This window comes from Rhamphochromis longiceps, linkage group LG18 (assembly GCF_057381845.1).
Source record: "Rhamphochromis longiceps isolate RC_006_pf linkage group LG18, R_longiceps_female_GT1.1, whole genome shotgun sequence".
Taxonomy (NCBI): Eukaryota; Metazoa; Chordata; class Actinopteri; order Cichliformes; family Cichlidae; genus Rhamphochromis; species Rhamphochromis longiceps.
Window position 1 is genome coordinate 1906344 of NC_140574.1, and position 25860 is coordinate 1932203.

Genomic DNA, 25860 nt, shown 5'->3' on the forward strand with positions numbered 1-25860 from the left:
TGTTAAAGACGATGTTAAACTGTGAGCGCCTGTTCCAGTGATTTCTAGCAAACAGATCCTTTAAAGACATTTCTTCTTCCTGCTTTAACCGACCTGTTAGTGTGATCACAAACAAAGGAAACATGAGCCAGTAATGCAGTGACAGCATCTTCCACACACTATCTGTTCTGTATGCTTCACATATTGAATGTATCTGACAGTGGGAGTCCTTTTCTGCTCTGTGACAGTGTTGCTCCTCCTTCAGCCTCTTCCTCCTCTCATATCTCTGCATGTTCAGTCTTATCTTCATTTAGCTGCAGAAAGTTGTTGCTCATTGAGTTGTGTTGTGACTTGTGCACTGAGACAGAGAGGGCAGCATTTAAAGCATTCAACAGAAAACCCTTCACCAAACTTTCAATCTTGCATTTTTTAAACATTTGTCCTGAAGCTCTCAGTGTGGCTGTTGTTCTTAAAATGTCCTTCAGCTTTAATACATTAAAACATTTTATTTAGAGACATCCTGAAAATAAGAACATTACAAACATTTCCTAAACTTTGTCTGAACCCGTCTGAAGGCTGACAGTCAGTACTGATTTTCAACCTTGTCTTTTGTACAGAGCATTTTTCAGAATCTTTTACTAACATGAGGTGAAACATTTCGAGCTTTATAGCGTCAGTTTTGATGAGAATCCACAGTCTCGATTTAACAGAATACCACCTACACTAGACTGATCAATGTGTGGTCGTAAGTAAAGCCTCGGTTGTGAAGTCCATCATCTCAGTCCGCTGTATGAGTCCAGAAAAATCTTCAGCTTTGACAGAAACTGTTGTACACTTTGAAGCATGTGTGTGGGAATGTATGTGAATGTTTTACTGTTATATCTTATTAGTATTTTAAGTATTCTATCTATTTTATTTATTGAATTTTATTGTTTTATTTATATTTTGATATTGCTAGGGATGATGCAATGATCGGGGACCATTCTTAATTTCGTTGTTCTCATGACAATGACAATAAAGTTTCTGATTCTGATTATCGAGCTGCTCTCCAGGCTGATGCGTTCAGTTAGTCTGACTGATGAACTTTATAACCTGTGGATTTAAAAGCGACGCAGACATTGCGGGTTGTACAGGGCGGAACAAAAAGCAACTGTCCTCTGCAGGAAGCTTTATGTGTGACAGCAGGCGGAAGTAAGGAAAGAAAAGCCGGAAGTGTTTGTTTCCTGCGTGAGGAGTGAGCAGGGAGGCTTTTCTGTTGGAAAAGGCTTAATTTAGAGTTCTGCGTTGAATATTTTAAAAATCTGCGACACCGTCTGTGGAAGCTCACACCTGTGCGGCTGAAAGCGGAGTAATATCTCCGAGAAAGAGCGCAATTTAGCGCGGAAGCATACATCGATCGTGAGCTGAGTGTGTGTGCTGTGTGTGAGCTGCGGCAGCAACGATGCCTTCAGTTCAGTATCTGAGAGAGTTCATCAACGAGCGACTAACTGCTGCTGCTGAACAAATATTCTTGGAGTTTGAAAAAACGATCGTCCAGTACGAGGAAGAGATCGACCGTCAGCGCAGACTGCTGGATATCACCTGGAAACCCCAAATCAAGCTGCACAGGACAGGTGAGTGTCCCTCTGAGGGAGGATCCTGATCACAGCTCTGCGGGACGTTTCTGATTGTGAGGACTTTTTGGAGATGTGAGCTAACAAAGAGCAAACAGAGGACAGGACTGCGCTGCGCTTTAAAGCTTTGAAGTCAGAATATTTTCCTCTTGAGGATTTTTTAGCTGAGGAATCAGATTTGTATATAAGACCAAGCTAAGAGAGGTCTGAGGATGGATAGTGTGAGAGGCTGCACTCGTGTCACATGTAAAGATGATAGTTTCTTTAAAGTGTAGTTGACTTTATTCACCATACAAGCTTATGATTGTCTCAGGTGTCCCACAGCAGCAGGTCTGTGAGGAGGAGGAGGAGGTTCTCCCTGAGCAGCAGCTCTGGAACCAGGAGAGGAGCTCCAGTGTGGAGCAGGAGGAACCAGAAGCTCCACAGATTAAAGAGGAACAGGAGGAACTGTGCAGCAGTCAGGAGGGAGAGCAGCTGGGACTGAAGGAGGAGACGGACACCTTCATGGTGACTGCTGCTGCTGAGGAAAGTGGGTACAGTGAACTTGAACCGATGTGGGAGCAGCTCCTCTCTCACAGCTCTGCTGGAGCTGAGAGTCAGCATCAGGAAGGAAGCGGGAGCGCCGACTCAGGATCCACTAGAAATCGAAACATTAGTCACAGCAACAATGCAGATCGCCCTCCTGTGTCATACAGTCAGTGTAACAACAAAACTGGTGAAAAGTCTATAAAATGTGATGTTTGTGGAAAATCTTTTAAGTATACTTCCAGAATGAAGCGACATTATTCGATGCACACAGGTGAGAAGCCGTATTCTTGTGACATATGTGGAAAAGGTTTTTCTCAGATGGATAATTTGACTGTGCACATGAGAATCCACACGGGTGAAAAGCCGTATCCTTGTGTTGCATGTGGGAAGAACTTTACTGTAAGGAGTAATTTGTTGATCCACATGAGAATCCACACAGGCGAGAAGCCGTCTTCCTGTAAAACATGCGGGAAAATGTTCAGGTGTCACAGTCATTTGTGGCGCCACAATAAAATTCACACGTGGCAAAAGTCTTAGAGAAAAACTGTCTGTGAAGCCGAGGCTGATAAATATCCATCCGAGGATTCACAGAATCTCAGAGCAGAGCTTCCAGGTTTACAAACCTTCACACTGCTCCATCACTTTATTACATGTCACACGGTGTGAGATCAGTCTAACAACAGATGTGTCAGCCTGCAGAGTCTCGTGGAGGCTTTTAAATGCTCAAGTGAAAACACGGTGAAGGTCTTTTATTTAAATTGTACTTTGGAAAAAGTCAAATTTAAAGGTCTTTTGAATGAAATATTAAGTTTGCTTTTTCTGTGTATGTTTGTACTGTCAGGCAGATTAGATCCCTGAGCTCGGCTCCATCCAGAAGTGAAGTTAAAGGCCGAAAATCCAGCCTTCATGGGTGTCATGTAACACAGAGCTTTAACAGAGTCTTCTGTATGTATAAAGTCCAAAACCTTTGTGCCTGCTTCACTTTTATCAGATGTTTGCTCTTCTCTCTCACTCAGACACACACACACACACACACTCACACTCACACAGACACAGACACACACAGACACAGACACACACACACACACACACACACACACACACACTCACACTCAGACACACACACACTCACACTCAGACACACACACACACACACACACACACACACACAGGTTGAAAGGTTTAAATATTATTATTATTTCATTGCAGCAATTCTTTTTCAGTTTTATTGATTCAGAACTGGAAACTGCATGTGAACTATGTAGAGTACGAGAGGGGGAACTGTGTTTCTAATCGAGATGATAAGAAGTCCGGTTAAAATTATACAAACTGAATTATGTTGAATAAATGTAACTAATAAAGAAACGTTTGCTGCAGAGGGAAGTAGAGAGAGAACACCAGGGTGCGGCTCGTCATCAAATGATTGGATATAATTGGATGATGACATGAGGGAAAAGTGGAGAGGACTATCAAACTCTTTCTGGTTAATGATTGGTCATTATTTCATCTGGATTTTGTTGCAGTGTACTGACTGAAAGATCCAGGATCACACATGTAGGAGCCTAAATGCATGCGCTTCAACATATAAAGAAACATTCCTGAGCTAGAAGCCAATGACATTTAGATGAGGAAGCTCCTGACCATGCACAGAGGGTTTCACCCAAAGCCCAGCACCCTGTGACTGTATGCTACGGTGTTACGGCCCTAGCAGGGCCTCCTCCTGAAGGTGCCTGTGTGGGCGTGTCCCACCACCTCTTCTGCCTGAGGTGCCACCTTTCCCTTTTGTGCAGCTGACTCTCGTCAGTAGTTAAGGAGATTTAAGCCCAGGGAAAGGTGAGCTCTGGGCCAGAGTGCCCTTAGTGTGTTTGCAGCTTGTGAGCTGCACTCTTTTTGACTTACTTTGTGCTTTATTGACTAACATTTGAGTTTCGTTTGTTTTCTTAAATGGTGATAGCGGCTTGTCTGTCTCTTTTAGTTGAGCTATTTTAATAAAACTCTTTAATTTAACCCTGTTGCCTCCTTGGCTCCTTTTTCTGACCTGGACACTTATTGTTACTTCCCCCTCACCGCCTGGACCCTTTTAGGGGAACGTAACATACGGGAAGAAAGCAGAAACCCAAGAAAAAGGAGCAAGAGGACAAACCATCATGGAAGGACAGGCCCCTGCACGGTATGTACCACCGGCAGATAGAGGAGGTGGCTGATACCCAGAAATCCTACCAGTGGCTGGACTGAAAGACAGCACAGAGGCACTAATCATGGCAGCACAGGAACAAGCTCTGAGCACAAGAGGCTGGGGTCTGTCACAGCAGGAGAGACCCCAGGTGCAGGCTGTGTAAAGATGCTTTCTTTTGTCCTCGCTAAATTGCTTTTATAAATGATCCTGTCTGCATTTAAAGTTAAGCTGGTGTACATTACCTTTGATATCATTCAATTAGACTTATCTTCTCATATAAAACAGTGTACAGAATGACAAATGGTTTGTCTCTTTTTTACTGTAAAAGCTGAGTTTTAAAGGTTTTCATATAGGAAATCTTTACAATTTGTACAATACAGAATTTATCATCAACTAGCGACGATGTTTCCTCCTGACTGTTGATGCTGATATAAAGTGTTGGTTTGTGGTTGATGTGGATTTGCTGCTCATGTGAATCCTCCCACAGTGTTTCATTAGCAGCTGTAACCACAGTGACTCTGATAAAACAGGAATTAGCAGAATCCATCTGATATGAATCTGTGCTTTGAATACCACTTCCCTCCTCTTTGAAGAGTAGTCAGATATCTGTGTTCAGGTTTTTGTACAGCCTCTTCTACACTTTGTATCACTGTGTTTGTAGAGCACAGTAGTAGAGAGCTGTGTCTGCCAGGGTTAGGGCTGCTATGGTCAGATTAGTTGATTTATCTGTTGTTGTGGACTGATATCGATTATCAGGAATATATTGAGTTGTTTCTCGTTTCCCTCCTTTCCAGAGTATAAACTGAGGAGCCTGAAGGTCAGAATCATGTCTGTACCAGTGAAGGCGTGGGTAACTTGCATCTGTCTCATAGCTACATGTGAGTGTGACAGATTCTCCTTCTGTTTTAGTGACTTCAGTATGTTGAGGAGTGATTGAGTCTCCAGCTGTTAGTCCTGGAAAAAGAAAGAAGAAAAGTAGTGAAATGCAGTCTGTATATCTGCTTAATGCAGCAGCTTCAACTAAACTTTAATCCCTGTTCTTAAACTCACCTATAATGTGAGATAGAAGCAAAAAGAGGTGCAGCAACATGTCTTTGGAGTTATTAAAGCCAGACAGACAGCACATGAACAATGTTCTTCCACTGCAGCACAATGACCAACAAATAATGTCATTGGATGAGCTCAACTTCATTGGGCGGGGCCAGTTTAATAGCTCAGCCAATCAAACAGTTCTGTGCTTCCACAGCAGCTCTGTCTCTGTCTCTGATCTTTACTGCTTCATTTCTCTGTTGTCTTTGTCATCAGTCCAATGACACAAGAATCAGAGGTTTAACAGTGTGTGGCTCCCTCTAGTGGATGTTGTGGAGTATTCTGTTGTCTTTGCTCCAAAGGTTTTTGTACAGAGTTTTGCTGTTTCCTGTCACTGTGGGCTGCAGAGCACAGTAGTACACAGCAGAGTCAGACACTGCAGCAGAGGAGATCGTTATTTGTCTTTGATCATCAACGACTTTAAAAGACACTCTGGAGAATTCTCGCTTCAATAAATCTCCATTTCCCAAATGAGAGATCAGGAACTCTGGTGGGTTTCCAGGATATTGTCGATACCAGAAGAAATAATCATTAGTTATAATATCTCTGGATAATCTGTAGGACAGAGTGAGAGTGTTTCCTTCTACAGTGGACTCTTCATCCTTGACTGCAGTGAGTTGATCACAGCTGACACCTAAAGGAAGAGATAAATGTTGTTAAAGACGATGTTAAACTGTGAGCGCCTGTTCCAGTGATTTCTAGCAAACAGATCCTTTAAAGACATTTCTTCTTCCTGCTTTAACCGACCTGTTAGTGTGATCACAAACAAAGGAAACATGAGCCAGTAATGCAGTGACAGCATCTTCCACACACTATCTGTTCTGTATGCTTCACATATTGAATGTATCTGACAGTGGGAGTCCTTTTCTGCTCTGTGACAGTGTTGCTCCTCCTTCAGCCTCTTCCTCCTCTCATATCACTATATTAGTTTTTTTTTCTTATAAAACTTGATCTAAACCCATCTACTTAACAAAGATGGCAGCCTCGTCGCGAGCTCCCCCAAGCAACGGCTTTCTTCTGTGTTTAATTTTACTTTTCCTTTATTTTTTCACGAGCAGCACTTGTCTCCTTGTGTACGACCGACAAACCTTACTGGACATAAAAGACGGTCTTTCTTATAACTTTCCGGAGTTCAAGTTTTGCAACACGGACGCTCCGTTTGCAGACCCCCCATTCATCTCACCTGAGACGCCTTTGTTCTCTGGCCCTGGAGGCCGCAAACGCCGACGCAGAGGGAGAAGATCTGGCGTTCTGGTTCGACTGAGACGGCGCACTTACAGACCACCGTTACCCAGTTTATTACTGGCTAATATGCAGTCTCTGGAGAACAAGCTGTGCGAGCTTCGGGCACGGATCTCATTCCAGCGAGAGATGCGGGACTGCTGCGTGATCTGCCTCACAGAAACCTGGCTATCGGACAAAGTACCGGACTCCGCAATACAACTGCCGGGGTTCTCTGTGCACCGCGCGGACAGGTCACAGGATCTTACTGGGAAAAGCAGAGGCGGTGGTGTATGTTTCATGATCAACAACAGCTGGTGTGATTATGCGAACGTGCACCCGGTCAAATCCTTCTGCTCACCGGACCTGGAGTACCTGATGATTAAGTGCCGGCCATTCTGGCTACCGAGGGAATTTACAGCAGTGATTATTACGGCTGTTTACATTCCCCCACAAGCCGACACTGACCGAGCACTCAGGGAACTGTACAGCGCGATCAGCAGCGAGGAAACCGCACACCCAGAGGCAGCGTTTATCACAGCCGGAGACTTTAATAAGGGAAACCTGAAGAAAGTCTCACCAAAACTCCATCAACACATCCTTTTCAACACACGTGGAAACCGGCAACTCGACCACTGTTACACCTCTTTCCGGGATGCGTACAAAGCCCTCCCCCGCGCCCCATTCGGCCAATCAGATCACTGCTCCATCCTGCTCCTGCCCGCCTACAGGCAGAAGCTGAAAGTAGGAAGCTCCAACCCGGAGGGCGGTGCACTGTTGGACGGACCAATCGGAGTCTGCGCTGCGGGACTGTTTTGATCACGCGGACTGGGAAATGTTTCACGTGGCCGCCAGAGACATTGATGAATACACAGACTCAGTCTGTGGATTTATCAGGAAATGCGTGGAAGATGTCGTCCCATCCAGAACAGTTAAATCCTTCCCAAATCAAAAACCCTGGATTAACGGAGATGTTCGCGCGGCACGGAACACCGCCTTTGCCTCCGCGAACACATCGGACTACAAACACGCACATTACCAACTCCGGAAGACGATCAAAGCAGCCAAACGTGAGTACAGGGACAGGGTGGAACAACAGTTTGACAACCCTCGGAGTATGTGGCAGGGACTAAACACGATCACAGACTTTAGAGGGAAAACCAGCACACCGCAGACCACGGCCTCTCTGTGTGAGGATCTAAACGTATTCTACGCTAGATTCGACACAGCGAACACCATGAGACCGGACAGTGTGCGCCCGGTGCGCACACTGTGTCTGAGGAGGATGTGCGGAAGTGCTTCAGGAAGGTGAACGCACGCAAAGCTACTGGTCCGGACGGGATTCCCGGCCGCGTCCTCAAGTCATGCACGGCTCAGCTGGCTGGAGTGTTCACGCACATCTTCAACCTTTCCCTCTCTCTGTCTGTAGTCCCAGCCTGCTTCAAAATGGCCACCGTCGTCCCTGTACCCAAATCCTCCACCATCTCCTCACTGAACGACTGGCGACCTGTAGCCCTGACCCCCATCGTGAGCAAATGCTTCGAGAAGCTGGTCAGGGACTTCATCTGCTCTGCACTACCCGACTCACTGGACCCTCTACAGTTTGCATACCGCCACAACAGGTCCACTGATGATGCCATAGCCCTGACACTACACACTGCCCTGTCACACCTGGAGAAGAGAGACACGTATGTGAGGATGCTGTTTGTAGATTACAGCTCAGCATTCAATACCATCGTTCCCTCGAAGCTGGACAGGAAACTGCAGGATCTAGGACTGAGCAGCTCCCTCTGCAGCTGGATCCTTAGCTTCCTGTCTGACAGACGCCAAGTGGTCAGACTGGGCAGCATCACCTCATCCCCCATCACACTGAACACTGGTGCTCCACAGGGGTGTGTACTGAGCCCTCTCCTGTACTCACTCTACACCTACGACTGCACAGCCACTAACAGCTCCAACATCATTGTGAAGTTTGCGGACGACACTACAGTGGTGGGTCTTATCACCAACGGTGATGAGACGGCTTACTTGGTAGGTCAGATCATAACCTGATTCACCTCACCCCCCGCTATGTGCCAATTGTGAGGAGGGAACCTGTGACCACCAGGACTGTTAGGAGGTGGTCAGAGGAGGCAATAGCGGAACTACAGGGCTGTTTCGAGGTGACCGACTGGGAAACACTCTGTGAGCCTCACGCCGAGGACATCAATGGGCTTACTGAGTGTATCACAGACTACATAACTTTCTGCACCGACTCCATTGTTCCAGCTCAGACTGTTCATTGTTACCCAAATAACAAGCCGTGGGTGACTAAGGACATCAAAGCCCTCCTCAACAACAAGAAGAGGGCTTTCAGAGGGGGCAACAAAGAGGAGGTGAGGAAGGTCCAGGTGTTACTAAAGGACAAGATCAGAGAGGCTAAGGACAATTACAGGAGGAAGCTGGAGTGGAAACTCCAGCAGAACAGCATGAGAGAGGTGTGGAGGGGCATGAAGACCATCACTGGATTCAGGCCAACCAACAGCAGGGGAGCTGAGGGAGGTGAGAATAGAGCCGACGAGTTGAATCTGTTTTTCAATAGATTCGACACCACAGTGTCTGCTCCCACCCCCACAACCTCACCTGCAGTCAGCCTGGAATCCAGAGCCACACCACTGTGCCAGCCTCTCTCTTCACATGTTGCCTCCTGTGAGATTCCTGACACCCCTCCCCCACCCATCACCTTCACTCAATACCAGGTTGAGATGCAAATGAGGAGACTTCACTCAGGCAAGTCTGCTGGACCAGACGGAGTGAGTCCCCTTGTCCTCAAGGCCTGTGCCCCCCAGCTGTGTGGAGTCTTTCATAAACTGTTTATGCTGAGTCTGAGTCTGCAGAGGGTCCCGGTGATGTGGAAGACATCATGCCTCGTCCCTGTACCAAAGACGCCTCGTCCCAGTGGCCCCCAGGATTACAGGCCCGTGGCACTGACCTCCCACATCATGAAGACCCTGGAAAGGCTCATCCTGGACCAGCTGCGACCCATAGTAAGACCACATCTGGATCCCCTTCAGTTCGCTTATCAGCCTCGTCTCGGAACAGAGGACGCCATCATCTACCTGCTCAATCGTGTCTACACCCATCTGGACCAGCCGGCGAGCACTGTGAGGGTCATGTTTTTTGACTTTTCCAGTGCTTTCAACACCATCAGGCCGACCCTCCTGGGTGATAAGTTAGCAGCGATGCAGGTGGATGCTTCTCTGGTGTCCTGGATTGTTGATTACCTGACAGGAAGACCACAATATGTACGTCTCCCACAGTGTGTGTCTGACAAGGTGATTAGCAACACAGGGGCACCACAGGGGACTGTCCTCTCCCCCTTCCTCTTCACCCTCTACACCACAGACTTCAGCCACTGCACAGAGACCTGCCATCTTCAGAAGTTTTCTGATGACTCTGCGGTGGTTGGATGCATCAGCAGGGATGATGAGACAGAGTACCGGGCTGTGGTCGACTCCTTTGTCACGTGGTGTGAGCAGAATCATCTGCAGCTCAACGTGGCAAAGACCAAGGAACTGATCGTGGACTTCAGGAAGACCAGGAAACACTTGACCCCTGTTTCAATCCAGGGGGTCAGTGTTGACATTGTGGAGGACTATAAATACCTTGGAGTACACATTGACAATAAACTGGACTGGGCTAAAAACACCACAGCACTTTACAGGAAGGGCCAGAGTCGTCTCTATTTTTTGAGGCGACTGAGGTCCTTCAACATCTGCCAGAAAATGCTGAGGATTTTCTATGAGTCTGTGGTGGCCAGTGCGATCCTCTATGCTGTTGCATGCTGGGGGAGCAGGCTGAGGGTCGCAGATGCCAACAGACTTAATAAACTGATCCGTAAGGCCAGCAATGTTGTGGGGATGGAGCTGGACTCCCTCAAGGTGGTGTCGGAGAGGCGGATGCTGTCCAAGATAAAGACAATGTTGGATAACACCTCCCACCCACTCCATGACATGTTGGTCAGTCACAGGAGCTCGTTCAGTGAGAGACTGAGATTACCGAAAAGCACCACTGAACGACACAGGAAATCATTCCTGCCTGTGGCCATCTCCCTGTACAACGCATCCACTTAACACACTGTTTGCTGCTACAACTACACATGTTTCTTTTCCAACTATTTATTTATAAGTGACTTATGTATGTATGTATGTATATATATGTATATATTGTACTATTCTTAGTTAGCGTATTGTCTGTCTTGTCTTAATGTTGGTTTAAAATGGAGCACTGTAACAAAAAATAATTTCCCCCAGGGATCAATAAAGTATTCTGATTCTGATTCTGATTCTGATACAGGGAGGAGGTCAGCGCCCTGACCCACTGGTGTCAAGACAACCATCTCACCCTCAACGTCGCAAAGACAAAGGAGTTGATAGTGGACTTCCGGAGGTGCAGAGAAGTACACACCCCCATCACCATCAACGGCGCTGCTGTGGAGAGAGTGAGCAGCTTCCGGTTCCTTGGCGTACACCTGGCTGAGGATCTTACGTGGTCAGTACACACAAACAAAACAGTGAAGAAGGCCCAGCAGCGCCTCTTCTTTCTCAGGAGACTGAAAAGATTCGGCATGAGCCCCCGCATCCTCAGGACCTTCTATCACTGTGCCATTGAGAGCATCCTCACTGGATGCATCACCACCTGGTATGGCAACAGCACCGCCTACAACTGCAAAGCTCTCCAGCGAGTAGTGCGGTGCTCTGAACGGATAATTGGAGGTGAGCTTCCCTCCCTCCAAGACATCTACAGGAAGCGGTGCCTGAGGAAAGCGGGGAGGATCATCAAGGACTCCAGTCACCCCAGCCATAAACTGTTCAGACTACTTCCATCAGGAAGGAGGTTCTGCAGCATCCGGTCCCGTACCAGCAGACTGAGAGACAGCTTTTTCCATCAGGCCATCAGACTGCTGAACACGTCATAGACACCTCAGCTTCACTACTGGAACTTCAACATTATGCACTCCACACTGTATATAAATGCCACTTGTTTTGCACATATTCAACTCTGTATATTTTATATATTTTATTATTATTATTTTATTTTATTTTTTTACTATTTAATTTGTAAAAATGTGTATACACACACACACACACACACACACACACACACACACACACACACACACACACACGTAGGAAAATATTTAGTATACACATCCAGAAATGCATACACTATTATATATTGTACATATATTTATTAGTTTCAGGTTGGCCATTCTTGTATTTTGCTCGTTTGTGTTGTTGTGTTTGCACATCTCTGTTGCTTGTGGGGCTCGCACACAAGAATTTCACTCGCATGTGCTGTGCCAGTGTGCCTGCACATGTGATGTGACAATAAAAAGTGATTTGATTTGATTTGATTTGAAGGCCTGAAGGTCACTAACAGTCAACATTGATTTCTAGCCTCATCTTTTGTGTGCATTTTTGCATTTTTCCTAACATAAAGTGAAATGTTTTGGAAATGCCTTTTAGCTTTAGTTTTTAAGATCATGGGATAAACCTAAAACACAATCTCCAAAAGAATACTGCCTACAACAGACTGCTCAATGTGTGGTTGTAAATAAAGTTCTCACTTGTAGAACTCAGCATCTCAGTCTGTTGTACGAGTCAATAAACATCTTTAGCTTTGACATAACCGGTTATAGTTGATGTTATTCTGTCAGTCTGGTAAAGTTTCGTGCAGGCTACACTGGTTAGTTTTCAGTGAAATTTACAGTGATGCTCGATGTTTGACTGCTGCAGAGCAGCTGCGGTGTTCATGGTCAATGGTAAATTACACTGAGAGCAGCAGACATCAATTTACATTAAAGATGTTAATGCTGTTTAAATTCACTTTGAATTTAGCTGTTTATAACAGGTTGATAGTGTCCAGGGGTCGCAAATCAGCGACAGCTTGTGTAACATCTGTTTCTGCTCCTGGACCTGGGGGAGGATGGATGATTGTAGCTGCTCGATACTCGAGTATTCTTTATGGTTTCTTTTGCTTTATGAGGCTCCAGATGTTCTCAGCTAGTAAAACGTCTGGACTGCAGGCTGGCCAGTTCAGCACATGGACTCTACAAGTACGCTGCTGGTTCCACTGAGGCACCACCATTATCTGAGATGCAGGTGTTTGAACTCTGCGCTGATAATGAGCGGGTTGCCCCCCCCCCCCCCCCCCCCCCTAGTCTAATAACACATCCACAGTTGCCAAAAAAAAGTTCAAATTTGAAACAATGGTCCAGAGAAGATTGCTTTGCATGATGGAGCTTTAACCTGCATTTGGACACACAATCTGTAACTGTGAACAGTTTTTAATTTGTTAAAATCTAAAACCAGTCTGTCCTATATCCCGTCTCTGCTGGGATTCTGTTCTGCCGTCACTGGTAAGTGTGAGTATCATCATCTAGAAACTGAATGTCTTCTTATGGCAACTTGCGCTGATACTGAATAAGGCCCCACAGTTCACCCTGCATACCAGGCCAAACATCAAGCTATGAATATAAAAGCTTGTTAAGCACATGACTTTTCATAAAGCTGAACATCTTGGCAAACTCAAAACATCCTTGAGATGTTTGTATGAGACATTTTAAGATGAGCCTCTACCTTAAAAGTCAAATCAGAGAAATAAATGTACAAAAGTCAGAACCAACATAAGCTTTACTGTAGACTTCAAATGAAAGTTACAAGAAATATGAGGCAGAAGAAATAAAACTGCACAGAGTGTTAATGATCTGAGGTCTGAGTGTCTCTGGTATGCTTGATTATTGCCATGGTAATGGGCTTGGAGACAAGTTGGTTGCCAAGGACAGCAGCAGGGTGAGTATCCAGCTGCTCGGACATAACGGGAACCTGGCTGAAGTGGCGTCGAGCTTGTGCGTGTTTGCGTTCGATCTCGTGGATTAACGTTGTGTCGTATGTCTGAACACACAAACACACACAGGCTTAGAGAATTCATCAAGGGTCCCTGCTGCACAAAGTGCTTAACAATGTAAAATGCCACCAAAACAAATAAAATGTAAAACAATCAAATGTACATCGGAAAGTATTAGAAAATGCGCAGAGTGCCTTCAATTACAGTGTAAATATGTAAGCTTTGTACAAAGCTAAGAACAACATTGGAGCCAGAAACATGAGCAGGTGCTGCGCCAAAAACCATCCGTAACGGAACGAGTCAACAGCTCTGGTCTGATGGCTTCAGGCTCTGGATACATGTCAAACCGCAAAACGTGTAATAGGCACGCCGTCCATCGTGTCCATTTCACACTTTACCTCTCCAAAACATGAAATGGACACGTATGCAGAAGTTGCATTACCAGCAGGGCGAGATAATATATAATATATTTAAAGCCAAGAAGTCGGTAATGAGCAAAAAGTGCCAATAAGTACATTCCAAGGTCCTAAATCGTCAGAATCGATTAAGCTAGGGACTAATATGTATTTACATGTAAATGTGTTGCTGTCTGTTTAAATTTTCATGTTGGCTGGAAATAAAATATCTCCCTCTGTTGCTGTTACTGCAACTTGCTGTAACTTCTGCATGCGTGAACACTTCACGTTTTGGACGGGCAAAGCGTGAAATGTAGGCGGTGGACTGGACGTGGTATGCAGGTACCTGTTCACAGAGATTAGCATTAAGGAGGTCGATTCAGAAGTGAAACAGAGTCAGAGTTCCTTCTAGTGGAAGCTGAGAGGGGCTGTCCTAATACGGACTTTCTCTCAACAAAAGATAAATTGATATTGTTCAGACATGTACAGACCGTGTGGACGTCCTCCACCTCTAAGTGAGCTGAGGTCTCTTCTTTGGACAGCAGAATGCAGTTCCAGGGGCTCCAGTCCTTCTGACGATCCCACCGAACAAACGCCAGGTTGTAGAGATCGATGTTGGCGCTGAGGGCCGACCGGGACACCCACACTGCTTCCACCAAGTACTGCATGTCTTGCACCTGAAACGATGAAGATGGCAGACTTCTGTAGACAAAAGAGTGAAATCAGTGGAGCTGTTCATTATACACAATGAAAGCAGTTCACCTTCAGCAGGAAGGGGATCTTAGCTTCTGCGTTGAGCCTCTGCTCGTCGGCTCTCAGCCTCATCAGGATGCTTTTGTAAAAGGTGAAGTCATGGCGAGATCTGGCTATGTTGTTGAGTCTGGCGCACTGGCGGCACTGGCGGTTCGGACTGCCGCTGGCCGACATAATGAAGTCCGTGAGGCGCAGGTAACGATGACAGTATTGGCAGAGTATCATGTCATTGTTCAGCTGGGAAGGATTCTGGGGAACCTGGGGCAGATTTTTAATTTTACATATGAAATCATATTTGAGATTGTGCCAAACACGTGAGATGAGGAGGGATGGTCGCTCACCTTCAGCAGCTTGGCCACCTCAGGGTTGAAAGCTGGAGTTTTGATGTACTGAAGTAACAGAGTACAGATCCTCTTCCTCAGGCCCTCCAACTTGGCTGATTTGACCCCTCGAGTCATCAGGTCTACCTCCCTGTCAACCAAATCCACGATGTCCCGGGTCAGCGCACACTCCTGCTCCTGTCCAATGAGCATGGAAGAAAGAAAATTTCAGCGCAACCGCACTGCTCATGTAAAACAGATATTTACAGTATTTTGATGTACGTACGTATCTCCAGGTCAGTAAAGTTGATGTGTCAAATTATGAACAAGGCAACACAAAGCACAGACTTTTATTCTGAAGGGCACTACTTGTCTGAGCTTCATATCGTGAGCTTCATATATTTGGCATTTTAATAATAATAATGGATTGGATTTATATAGGGCTTTTCAAGGCACCCAAAAGCACTTTACAACGCCACTCTCGCATTCACACACTGGTGGAGGCAGCTACAGTTGTAGCCACAGCTGCCCTGGGGCAGACTGACAGAAGCGAGGCTGCCATATCGCACCATCACCAGTAGGCGGTAGGGGAAAGTGTCTTACCCAAGGACACAGCGACCAGGACAGAGAGCCCGGGGATCGAACTGGCGACCTTCCGGTTACAGATACGCTTCCCAACCCCCTGAGCCACGGTCGCCCCGGGATTTTGGTGACAGTAAATAGTTTTCTGTTGAATGTGTACACTTCTGTAATAGTCAATGTTTTGGTTATGAAAAGGTTGTTTTATTCTAAAAATAACACTTTTGACCAAGAAGTGAAACTCATGAGATTCAGAGTGACACAGTGAAACATTCAAAGGGGAAAAAACTGAAGCTCCCAGAGGAATGAACCCAGTAACCTCTCACCGTGCAGGCAGTGGTCCTAACCACTGAGCCTCAGGACTCATTTATGCTATGAACCGTGCGCGATTCACTTCCACTTATCTTTGATAAAAACGTAACAGCATGAGCAGCTGACCAACTGCTACAAGGCTGAAATGTTGTGTCTCAGTCTGACCTGTTTGTGCTCAGCGAGTCCCTGCTTTCCTGTCCCCTCCCCATGACTACGTTACTGAATAAGGCAAAAGGCCCCAAAATAATATAAATAATAACAGGACGACATCAGAGTACTGTTAGCTGTGAAAGAACTGTGTGTGTTTTACCTTGACAGTGTGTTTCAGTGTCATGAGGAAGTGGAGCCTCTGCTCCTGGCTGACGGTGGTCAGGCTGATGCTGTTGTACAGATCTCGCAGCTCTCGGGCTCTGATGGTGTTCTGAGTTTCAATCTCAATCAGACGACCGTCCGCTGCTCGCCTTTGATGAGGAGACGCAGACTGGAGCAGATACAGCACAGTGTCAGTACCTGTGAGACCGAACGCTCCTCTGAAGTTTGCTCTGAGCATCCCACAGTCACCCCAGCGTTTACGGAGAAACCAGAGACTGTATATAAAAGATGGCTGTAGCCACCAAGGTCTCACCCAAGTCCTGTTTTAAAGTTGAGTGTTTCTGTGATCACCGTGTGGGTGGGGATCTGACTCGAAACTAAGGGACCCTCTATTTTCACAAACCATCCTACTTTGGCAAAACGTCCTACCGTAAGTAGTTTATGCACATTTCTGCTGTCACAGAGTAATTCCAGCAAATTTACGCAGGTATGACGGTTTGCCACTTCACGTTGCCCATCAGAGTATGCTGTAGCCCATAATCATAAAGCCAGGACGCTTTGCCACTTCATTTTACCCGTTAAAGTATGTTTCTAGCTCATATTCACAAGGGTAGGGCAGTTCGCCACTTAATTTCGTGTTGTGCGCATGTGTAGAAACAACGGGTAGGATGGTTTGTCGGGTAGGATGGTTTGTCGGGTAGGATGGTTTGTCGGGTAGGATGGATTCCCAGAACACCCTCCACTCTTGGACAGTCACTAAGGAAAGAGTGCAAGGTCTCTCCGATTCCAACGAGGATACGTTAAATAAAGACTGATCAGGAAAGTCTTTCCTAATCAAGTGAGCCAAACGAGTCATTTCTTTAAACTCCTGCAGAACTAAACTGTTTTTTTTTACAAGCAGAGGAGTCGCCCTCTGCTGGCCATCGGAAAGAATGCAAGATCAGGTTTTCAAACTTAGAAGCTATGCCTCATAACACATGTCAGTACAGCATAAAATATTAGATCTGTGGCCAAAAATTTGCTTTACATTATGTAACGAAAGCTGAGATTCTTCCGGCACACTTTTAGATTCTGGTTGCGATTGATGATTCACAACGAACAACAAGCTTATTGTCACATTTGGTGTGAAACACCATAAGAAACCCAAACATTACTGACAGCATTAGAATCTCTTTGGAACATCGTGCTACGAAAGCATGTGATGAGAGTGCTTGTAAGTGTAGCAAGCAGCCTTGCACTGACTGAAGTGCCGTGAATAAGAATGAAACAGGCTCCACCTTGTATTAAACATCTTCTAACGAGCACCGCAACAAACTGAAGGTGCGTAAAATCCAAATCAAATTAAGATGATGTGACTACACACTTAACCATGGTTCTCTTTTTGTGTTTAATGATGACTTTCATTTGCATATAAAAGATAAATTATGAAATTGGGTTGAGAGCTGGAGTAGAGTAGGTGGAGCGACCTCTGACCTTGTCCAGGAAGTTCCTGACAGCTTTGTCGTAGTTGTCGCTGTGAACGGCGATGTGATGGCGTCCGATAGCAGCAATGAGATCCATCTCCTGGTCCAGCAGCGCGCAGAGAGCTGCTTTCCTCTCAGCTCCTCGCAGGGACGAGCTGATCCTCTGCTCCTCCTCGTTCCTCCACTCTGAGACACACAAAGTTAAATACGTAACTGCTCTGCTGCATTCACAGACATAAAGCGGGGAACTCCTCCTGCCCCTAAAGCCTACTCTCCAGAGCTTGGTACAGCAGGTTGAAGTCCTCCTGCCTCTTCGGATTCAGCCAGCGGTTTCGGCGGTCTCTCAGCTGCTCCTCTTTCTCCTCGTTCCTCCTCCTTTCCTGCATCTCCAGCCAGGCCAACCGCCGGGCTCGCTCCTTCCGCAGGTGGTCCACCGCCTGCTGGGCCAACCAGCGCCGAGCAAACGTCTGCAGACGGATCACCTGGGTGTGTGACGGGTCATATACTTAGTCCCACTAAATGTATTTTTTATATTTAGTGGGACTGAATTGACTGCGTATATGATAACTACACACACAAACTGCTCTTCATCTTCTGTGATGCAGAACGAGACTGAAGACATCGAAACCATTTCAAACACCAAAAATCTGAAAGTTCAAACACCGTGAATCCCCGAGATGAAGAAGCAGAGCAAGACTTCACTGTAACACAGAGGGCCAGCAGCCTGAAGCCTCAGAAATCTGAGCATGTGTTCCCACCATAAAGCATGCTGAGCTCTAACAGCGCAGCATTGCTGGTCACATTTCTATTCAGAAGCCAAGGCAACACTGAATCATCACTCGCACTATGAAGCTCAAATGTGTTATTTCCTAGTTTTGATATCTTCAGTTTTGTTCTACAGAGCTGGAAACAGCATAAAAGAGCAGGTGTGTCCAAACACTTGGTACAGCAGGTACTCAGAAACACTGCATTGCAACCACACACGCTCAGTGTACACTCACAGCTCTCAGCCTCCGGTCGTGGTGCTCATCAGCAGTGGTGTATGTCCCTGGAGTCACCAACCTGTCGTTCATGCAGGAGACGTAGCAGCCGATGCCAGTCATCTGGGTGGAGGCACTGACTGGACACTGCTGAGCCTGAGACTTCAGCTCTACTGTCTGAAACAGAGAAAACAAACTAAATCAGGGGCTGACTGGCTTTAAGAGCAACATCTTTAAACATGTAGACAAAGTTAATACCAAAAAATGTGAAAGTTGTGTGAGGAGCTTCCGGCCTGCAGACAGACCTCGTGACTTTGTTTTGTTTGACTAGGCTGGGTTTTGTTTCAGTGTGGTTAATGGAAGGTTTTTAATAAATAATAAGATTACTGTAATGTTAATCTCATTGACATTGGGTGTAATAGTACTCGAGTAGTAACTAAAACTGAATTCAAACTGAAATTAAGTAAGTATTGACTGTGATGGGATAAATGAAAGGAATAAGAAAAGATCCCCTGTGAGGTAAAACTGACAGAAAGCTGCAGCACTGACCATATAAAACCTCGAGTGTGGAGAGTTTAAGAGATTTTAACCAAAAAAAGTAGATGAATGTTTAAATGAGCACATCAGCTGAGCGCTGTAATCCTCAGAGGTGTTTGTCTCTGTTGGTCCAGGGAGCTCATTACACTCGCTGCTTATCTCTAGAATTACATTGTTTAATTTGAACATGAAGTCTGGGCGTCCTGTGCCGATCTTTTTCATTATTTATGTAAAGACTTATTTAGTCCCAGTTTTGACTCTGATATAAACTGTGGTGCTTTTGAAGCTGTTTTCTGTACCTGTGTGTCGCGGCTGAAGACCGCCACTCCTCTATCGGGTCTCCTCTTGGGCAGCGTCTGGACTGCGGCGTGATGGTACTCCAGCCCCGTCAGCCGATGCCTGTAGCCACCGAGGAAGGCTTTCTGATGGCGTGGGCGCTCAATCTCCACCACCACCTCCTGAAGCACCCCCCCATCTGAGAGACAATGACTGAAGGTTTTTCAAAGACGGCATATCTTTGTATGGAAATCTTTAGCTTGGCACCAGGATTAAACCAGGTCTGGCAAACTTGTTTAGCTAAAAGTCGGTTCAAATGAATGCACGTCACATTATGAGGATTCTCTCTTATCCTTATCTTTACAGTGTTATTTCCTATGGAGTCTTGTAGTTTTATATAAATCAGATGTAACTCGTGATTTCTTAGTGCTTTCATGTCTAATGGAAGCACTTTGTGTATACGGACAGGTAGCAGCTTGTGTATTCGTACCTGCTTCAACTTGGACGGTGATAACATCGGGCATGCTGTCGTGCTCTAGGGGGCGAACAGGGCGGAGTGGGTGGAAGCTTGGGTCAGTGGAGCTCATTTCCATCCGGGTGGAGCTGTGAGGCCTGACACCGAGCTCCATCAGACTCTTGTGTTCCTCCACCGCTCTGCCTAAAAACACACTGACCCGTTAATCTGTATCCACACAGGCAGCAGCTCGCAGCGACTTGGTGACCAAACATCATAGGAAATGAAAAAAACACTCCTCTCAACTTGAAGGCAAATAACTGAAGCAACTACCAGTCAGGATACTAGTGACTGTTATATGGCAGGACAGTAAAGACTTTGTAGGGTTATCTAGACAACTGACACCTATGTCCACTAGTCGTCATCTTCAAAGTGCGACTCTGTAGAAAAACTTGTGGAAGTAAGGCAAGTTTATTTATAGAGCACAATTCAACAACAAGGTGATTCAAAGTGCTTCACAGAGACATTAGAAACAAAAACAAATAAAAAGTGTGATTTAAGATTGATTAAAACAAGCAAAAGATAAAATCAGTAGTTAAATGTAAGTTTTGAAGTTTAATCTTAAAAGTGTGGATTTGGTGCTTTATTCAAATGCAGCTGAGAACAGGTGAGTCTTCAACCTGGATTTAAATAAACTGAGTGTTTCAGCTGATCTGAGGCTTTCTGGGAGTTTGTTCCAGATATAAGGAGCATAAAAGCTGAATGCAGCTTCTCCGTGTCTGGTTCTGACTCTGGGAACTGATAAAAGACCGGATCCAGATGACCTGAGGGATCTGGAAGGTTCATACTGGGTCAGGAGAAAGAAACGAACCGTCCAGAGAGATCTGAAGCACGTCTGCTGGGACTCGGAGCTCTGAGGCGAGGTGACGCTTCAGCTCGTGAATGCTGAGCTCGATAGCAAACGCCACCGTCATCACGTGGCCCTCCGGCACCAGCACCACCTTGACTGCAACCACACACAGAGACACAGAGGTGCTATCGAGTCTGGCCGTGCTCAGTCACAATCCAGACAAACAGCATTTCAGTATTTCTCCCCTCCAGTGTAATAAAACCTTTGATGTGAGTTGCGCCACACGAGTCTCTGCTGCTGTGAAAAAGGTCACATTCTCTTTATTCCTGAGTATTTATCCGAACACTGTCAGGAGCTCCAGCCCACCTGGACTCACCTGAAGCCGAGCTGCCGGACCTCACCTCCTCTCCTCCCGGCTCCCCGCCGTCCTCCTCCGCGGTGTCTCCGCCTGGCTCTGTGTTTGTTTCTTTCTGCTCTTGGTTTCCTCTTTGCGCCGACATGACAGATTTCAGTGACTGAACTAAACTACAGCTCCTGTTATGATTGAAAATGATACAAAAGCCTTTCAAACGTCAGGTTTGAAGACCGGGCGCGTTGCGCTTTTCTGTATTTAACGACATTATGTGTCAACCTGGAGCGAACTGCATTAACTGGTTTCCACGCAAAAGCAGTGTTTACATGTTGCTATAGCAACGACTAGCAGTCACTTCCTGTTGGAAGCAGAGTCAGAGGATTTTGTCCCTCTCATTGGCGCGTGTTTGGGTCAGATAAAAAAAAGAGTACACCACAAACTTCACTGAAATGAAACCTCATTAAAATAAAAATCTGAAACTATTGTCTAAGAAAATGATCATTCACATCAATCACAATGACTCCTGGTTGTCAATCACAGACCACTAAAACGAATAGAATAGAATAGAATAATCTTTTAATTGTTTGGTTGTAACAGCAGGAGATGTGATGGGTCTGTCTGTGATGATTTTCCCTGCCCGTTTCCTGGTTCTTGAGAGGTACAGATCCTGGATGGAGGGCAGGGGGGCGCTGATGATCCTTTCTGCTGCCCGTACAGTCCGCTGCAGTCTGCTCCTGTCCTGTTTAGTGGCTGCTCCATACCAGACTGTGATGGAGGAGCACAGGACAGACTCAATGACCGCAGTGTAGAACTGGATCAGCAGCTCCTGTGGAAGACTGTACTTCCCCAGTTGTCTCAGGAAGTACATCCTCTGCTGGGTCTTTTTGAGGATGGAGTTGATGTTGGTCTCCCACTTCAGGTCCTGGGAGATGGTTGTACCCAGGAACTTGAAGGTCTTCACAGTTGACACAGGGCTGTCTGATATGGTGAGGGGGAGCAGAGTTGAGGGATGTCTCCTGAAGTCCACTGTCATCTCTACAGTCTTAAGAGTGTTCAGCTCCAGATTGTGCTGACTGCACCAGAGTACCAGCTGCTCAACTTCCTGCCGGTATGCAGACTCATCACCATCTTGAATGAGGCCAATGACAGTGGTGTCATCTGCAAACTTTAGGAGTTTGACAGCTGAGTTATTGGAGGTGCAGTCGTTAGTGTAGAGGGAGAACAGTAGTGGTGAGAGGACACATCCTTGAGGGGCACCAATACTGAGGGACCGGGTTTCAGAGGTGATCTCCCCCAGCCTCACTTGTTGCTTTCTGTCTGTCAGGAAGCTGGTGATCCACTGACAGGTATCTGGTGACACGCTGAGCTGGGAGAGTTTGGGGGAAAGAAGTTCAGGCACAATGGTGTTAAAAGCCGAACTAAAGTCCACAAACAGGACCCTGGCATAAGTTCCCGGGCGGTCAAGGTGTTGCAGGATGTAATGCAGCCCCATGTTCACTGCATCATCCACCGACCTGTTTGCCCGGTAGGCAAACTGCAGAGGGTCCAGCTGGTGGCCTGTAATGTCTTTCAGATATTACAGTACAGTTATTAAAGTTACATAAAATTAAATACAGATAAGAGGCGAACACAGGTTGCAGTGTGAATCAGTTGAAGCGCTGATGTAAACCTCTCTGTTGGGAACAGTTCTGATTGTGCAGTCTGGCAGCTGCAGGGAGGAAGGACCTGCTGAATCACTTCTTCATCCATTGAGGACGCAGCAGTTTGTCACTGAAGGAGCTCTGTAGTTCAGCAACATTTACATGCATGGGGTGGGAGACTCTGTCCATCAGAGATGTTATTTTGGCCAGAGTCCTTCTGTCTCCCACCACCTGCACTGGGTCCATTCGGTGTGTAACACTGCCAAAACAATGCACCACTATGTAGTTTTCAAAACTGGCAGATAAACTGATGTCTGTCTGAACGGTGTTGAAACACCTTTGTAGATATTAGGGAAGTTTTCTGGCGAAAACCTGATTTTGTGAGGGCAGAAGGCATCCAGGTGAGATCTTACACACCTATAATGTGAGTCCTGGAAAAAGAAAGAATTAAATTATTTATTATTTATTTATTATTAAGTTATTAAAGCCAGACAGACAGCACATGAACAATGTTCTTCCACTGCAGCACAATGACCAACAAATAATGTCATTGGATGAGCTCAGGTTCAGTGGGCGGGGCCATTGTAATAGCTCAGCCAATCAAACAGTTCTGTGCTTCCACAGCAGCTCTGTCTCTGTCTCTGATCTTTACTGCTTCATTTCTCTGTTGTCTTTGTCATCAGTCCAATGACACAAGAATCAGAGGTTTAACAGTGTGTGGCTCCCTCTAGTGGATGTTGTGGAGTATTCTGTTGTCTTTGCTCCAAAGGTTTTTGTACAGAGTTTTGCTGTTTCCTGTCACTGTGGGCTGCAGAGCACAGTAGTACACAGCAGAGTCAGACAGCTGAAGCTTCTGGATCTTCAGAGGAACTGATGTCTTGTTGAGTTCAGCATCAAATCTGTCCTTCGGGAACTCTTGAGCGTTTTCAGTTCCAGAAGCATCTCGCCGTAAAACATATTTCGGATAGTCGTTCACGTCCTGTTTGTACCAGAACAAATATGGAAATGCAGAAGTTGTTTCGTATTTGCAGTAAAGTGTAACTGTGTCTCCTTCAGCAGCAATGACATCTCCTTGTTCCTGGATCACTTTGTCTTCTCCTTTACACTCTGAGGAAGAACAGAACATGCAGAGGAAGAGATGGATCAATAAACATGATTAAAAACTCACCATTAATCAGACTCACACATTTATTTAAGCAGAGGAAACATGTTGATGTTTGTATCTCACCAAAGAAAAGAGCAGCAAGAATAATCCACAGCCAATGTTCCATCTGTACAACAAGGTTTAAATCAACAGGAGAAACTAGCTGATGTTCAACATTCAGTCTGAGAATTGTTCTCTTCACAGCAGCACTTATTATTGACACAATGGTTGAACACAGTGCAGAAGGAGAGCCCCGCCTACTGGATGATGTCGCCCTCTGTCTCCTCTTTGAGTCTCACTTCTCTCACTTCCTCTTCCTCCTGGTTCACAGACTGTTAGCAGCAGTTGAATCACTGTGAGGAGGGAGGATGGAGCACTTTGCACTGTGTGCAAGGACAACGAGCCAAATGTTCTCCATCACTGAGCTGATTAATGCTTCTTGTGTTCTCTTATGTTTGTTTTAGTATAAGATCTTTAAGTTTGACATGAACAGCAGAAAGGATTTATCGTGGTTCGTACTAGAATGAGACATGAGTCACACAGGGACTGATAAACAACACTATAAGGTAAAATAGCATTTAATGTTTGACAAAACATTAAAAACTGAAAAGAAAGAAGTTGTCAGGAAGTGAAATCATTGGTTTTTTTATCAAGAAATGTGGCCCCTGGAATTCAAATGCATTAAACCAGATGTTAAATATTTAAGATTTGAATAAACCTGAAATGTAAATTTGTTATCAGCCAAACAACAGATCAAAAATAAATTGCTCGAATACTGTTAGCTTTCCTCCTGTGTGACAGTACGGAGAGTGTGTTGTGTTGTTGTTGTGTGAGCTGAGTGTGTGAGCTGTGGCAGCAACGATGCCTTCACACTCAGAAAAATAAAGGTGCCAACTGGAACCAAAAGTGGTTCTTTAGACTGATGCCATAGAAGAACCTTTTTTGGTGCCACAAAGAACCTTTCAAACAATGGTTCTTTGAAGAACCATTTCTTTCAGTGGTTCATTGAAGAACCTTTAAAGGTGCCCCAAAGAACCATCAAGAAATGGTTCTTTGGGGCACCTTTAATGGTTTTTCAAAGAACCTTTTTAAAAATGGTTCTTTAAAGAACCATTTTTAAAAAGGTCCTTCAAATGGTTCTTTAAAAGAACCATTTTAAAGGACCTTTTTTGAGTGGTTCTTTAAAAAAACATTTTAAATCTTTCAAAATAAAATGCATCATAAATTGAATTTGAGTAGGGTAAAAATAAATACGAGCACAGCATAGACATATATTAATGGTTTATTGTCATTTTGTAGTTACCAAAAGACAAAAAGGCATTTTAACCCTCAGCACAACATCACTACTAATACATGTCACATATTAGTGTTTTAAACAGTAATAATTAAATATATTTGCTATACTATAAATAAATATATATATAAATACTATAGCTACAGATAACACAACAATACATGTATTGTTTAATTAATAAAACATCAAAAAGTGATAAAACACATTAGAAATAGCAATAGCTTCATAACAGACCAATAAATCAACACATTTTCATCAGCAGATGTTTGCATGTTCAGTAAAAATATTTCAACAACAAGTTTATGATTAAAATGATCAATGAACTTTAGCATTACGCTATGTAATGTACGTTTCATGTTGTACTCATGGTCCTTTGTTAGTCCAGTTTAGGATAATGTCTCTGACGTATGTTTCATATCAAATACAGGGAGTGCAGAATTATTAGGCAAATGAGTATTTTGTCCACATCATCCTCTTCATGCATGTTGTCTTACTCCAAGCTGTATAGGCTCGAAAGCCTACTACCAATTAAGCATATTAGGTGATGTGCATCTCTGTAATGAGAAGGGGTGTGGTCTAATGACATCAACACCCTATATCAGGTGTGCATAATTATTAGGCAACGTCCTTTCCTTTGGCAAAATGGGTCAAAAGAAGGACTTGACAGGCTCAGAAAAGTCAAAAATAGTGAGATATCTTGCAGAG

The 25860-nt window shown here is 45.1% G+C and overlaps 5 protein-coding genes across 8 annotated transcripts in view; 4 read left to right on the plus strand and 1 right to left on the minus strand.

Annotated features, from left to right (window-relative positions):
- The window catches only part of LOC146647369 (uncharacterized), a 151868-nt gene that overhangs the window by 41305 nt on the left and 84703 nt on the right, over nt 1-25860 (plus strand). The window lies entirely within an intron of this gene.
- The window catches only part of LOC146647372 (uncharacterized), a 50219-nt gene continuing 25647 nt past the window's right edge, over nt 1289-25860 (plus strand). Inside the window, exon 1 of the mRNA XM_085388960.1 lies at nt 1289-1392. The gene's annotated coding sequence lies outside the window, so the exon portion shown is untranslated. The remainder of the gene's footprint in view (nt 1393-25860) is intronic.
- LOC146647373 (uncharacterized) overlaps nt 1290-25860 on the plus strand; it is a 117198-nt gene continuing 92627 nt past the window's right edge. The window contains exon 1 of the mRNA XM_085388908.1: nt 1290-1392. The gene's annotated coding sequence lies outside the window, so the exon portion shown is untranslated. The remainder of the gene's footprint in view (nt 1393-25860) is intronic.
- Nucleotides 1387-12291, plus strand: LOC146647374 (uncharacterized). Of its 3 annotated transcripts, XR_014908446.1 has the most exons (4): nt 1387-1592; nt 1906-3065; nt 4205-4290; nt 10942-12291. XR_014908446.1 is itself a non-coding variant. In XM_085388970.1 (2 exons), the coding sequence occupies exons 1-2, from the start codon at nt 1421-1423 to the stop codon at nt 2655-2657; spliced, it is 924 nt and encodes a 307-aa protein (XP_085245096.1). In that variant the 5' UTR covers nt 1387-1420; the 3' UTR covers nt 2658-3271. The 3 variants fall into 3 exon arrangements, 1 of the variants encoding a protein (XP_085245096.1); XR_014908445.1 differs by lacking the exon at nt 10942-12291 and having other exon boundaries at nt 4205-4745; XM_085388970.1 differs by lacking the exons at nt 4205-4290; nt 10942-12291 and having other exon boundaries at nt 1906-3271.
- Nucleotides 13265-21403, minus strand: iqub (IQ motif and ubiquitin domain containing). Of its 2 annotated transcripts, none has more exons than XM_085388856.1 (12): nt 21102-21403; nt 20747-20881; nt 19912-20079; nt 19445-19620; nt 18630-18785; nt 17900-18110; nt 17639-17814; nt 16164-16334; nt 14984-15160; nt 14652-14900; nt 14381-14566; nt 13265-13541 (listed from the first exon to the last, which is right to left on the minus strand). In XM_085388856.1, exons 1-12 carry the CDS (start codon nt 21223-21225, stop codon nt 13347-13349), a joined length of 2124 nt encoding a protein of 707 aa, XP_085244982.1. In that variant the 5' UTR covers nt 21226-21403; the 3' UTR covers nt 13265-13346. The 2 variants fall into 2 exon arrangements, with proteins under 2 accessions (XP_085244982.1, XP_085244983.1); XM_085388857.1 differs by having other exon boundaries at nt 21092-21223.

Excerpts from the sequence above, each read along its gene's own strand:
- LOC146647374 (XM_085388970.1), top strand. The coding sequence starts at position 1,421 with ATGCCTTCAGTTCAGTATCTGAGAGAGTTCATCAACGAGCGACTAACT. Across the intron at positions 1,593-1,905 it reads AATCAAGCTGCACAGGACAG|GTGTCCCACAGCAGCAGGTC; the intron begins GTGAGTGTCCCT and ends TGATTGTCTCAG.
- iqub (XM_085388856.1), bottom strand. The coding sequence starts at position 21,225 with ATGTCGGCGCAAAGAGGAAACCAAGAGCAGAAAGAAACAAACACAGAG. Across the intron at positions 20,080-20,746 it reads GCTTCAGATCTCTCTGGACG|GCAGAGCGGTGGAGGAACAC; the intron begins GTTCGTTTCTTT and ends GTGTGTTTTTAG. Across the intron at positions 19,621-19,911 it reads CACCGTCCAAGTTGAAGCAG|ATGGGGGGGTGCTTCAGGAG; the intron begins GTACGAATACAC and ends ATTGTCTCTCAG.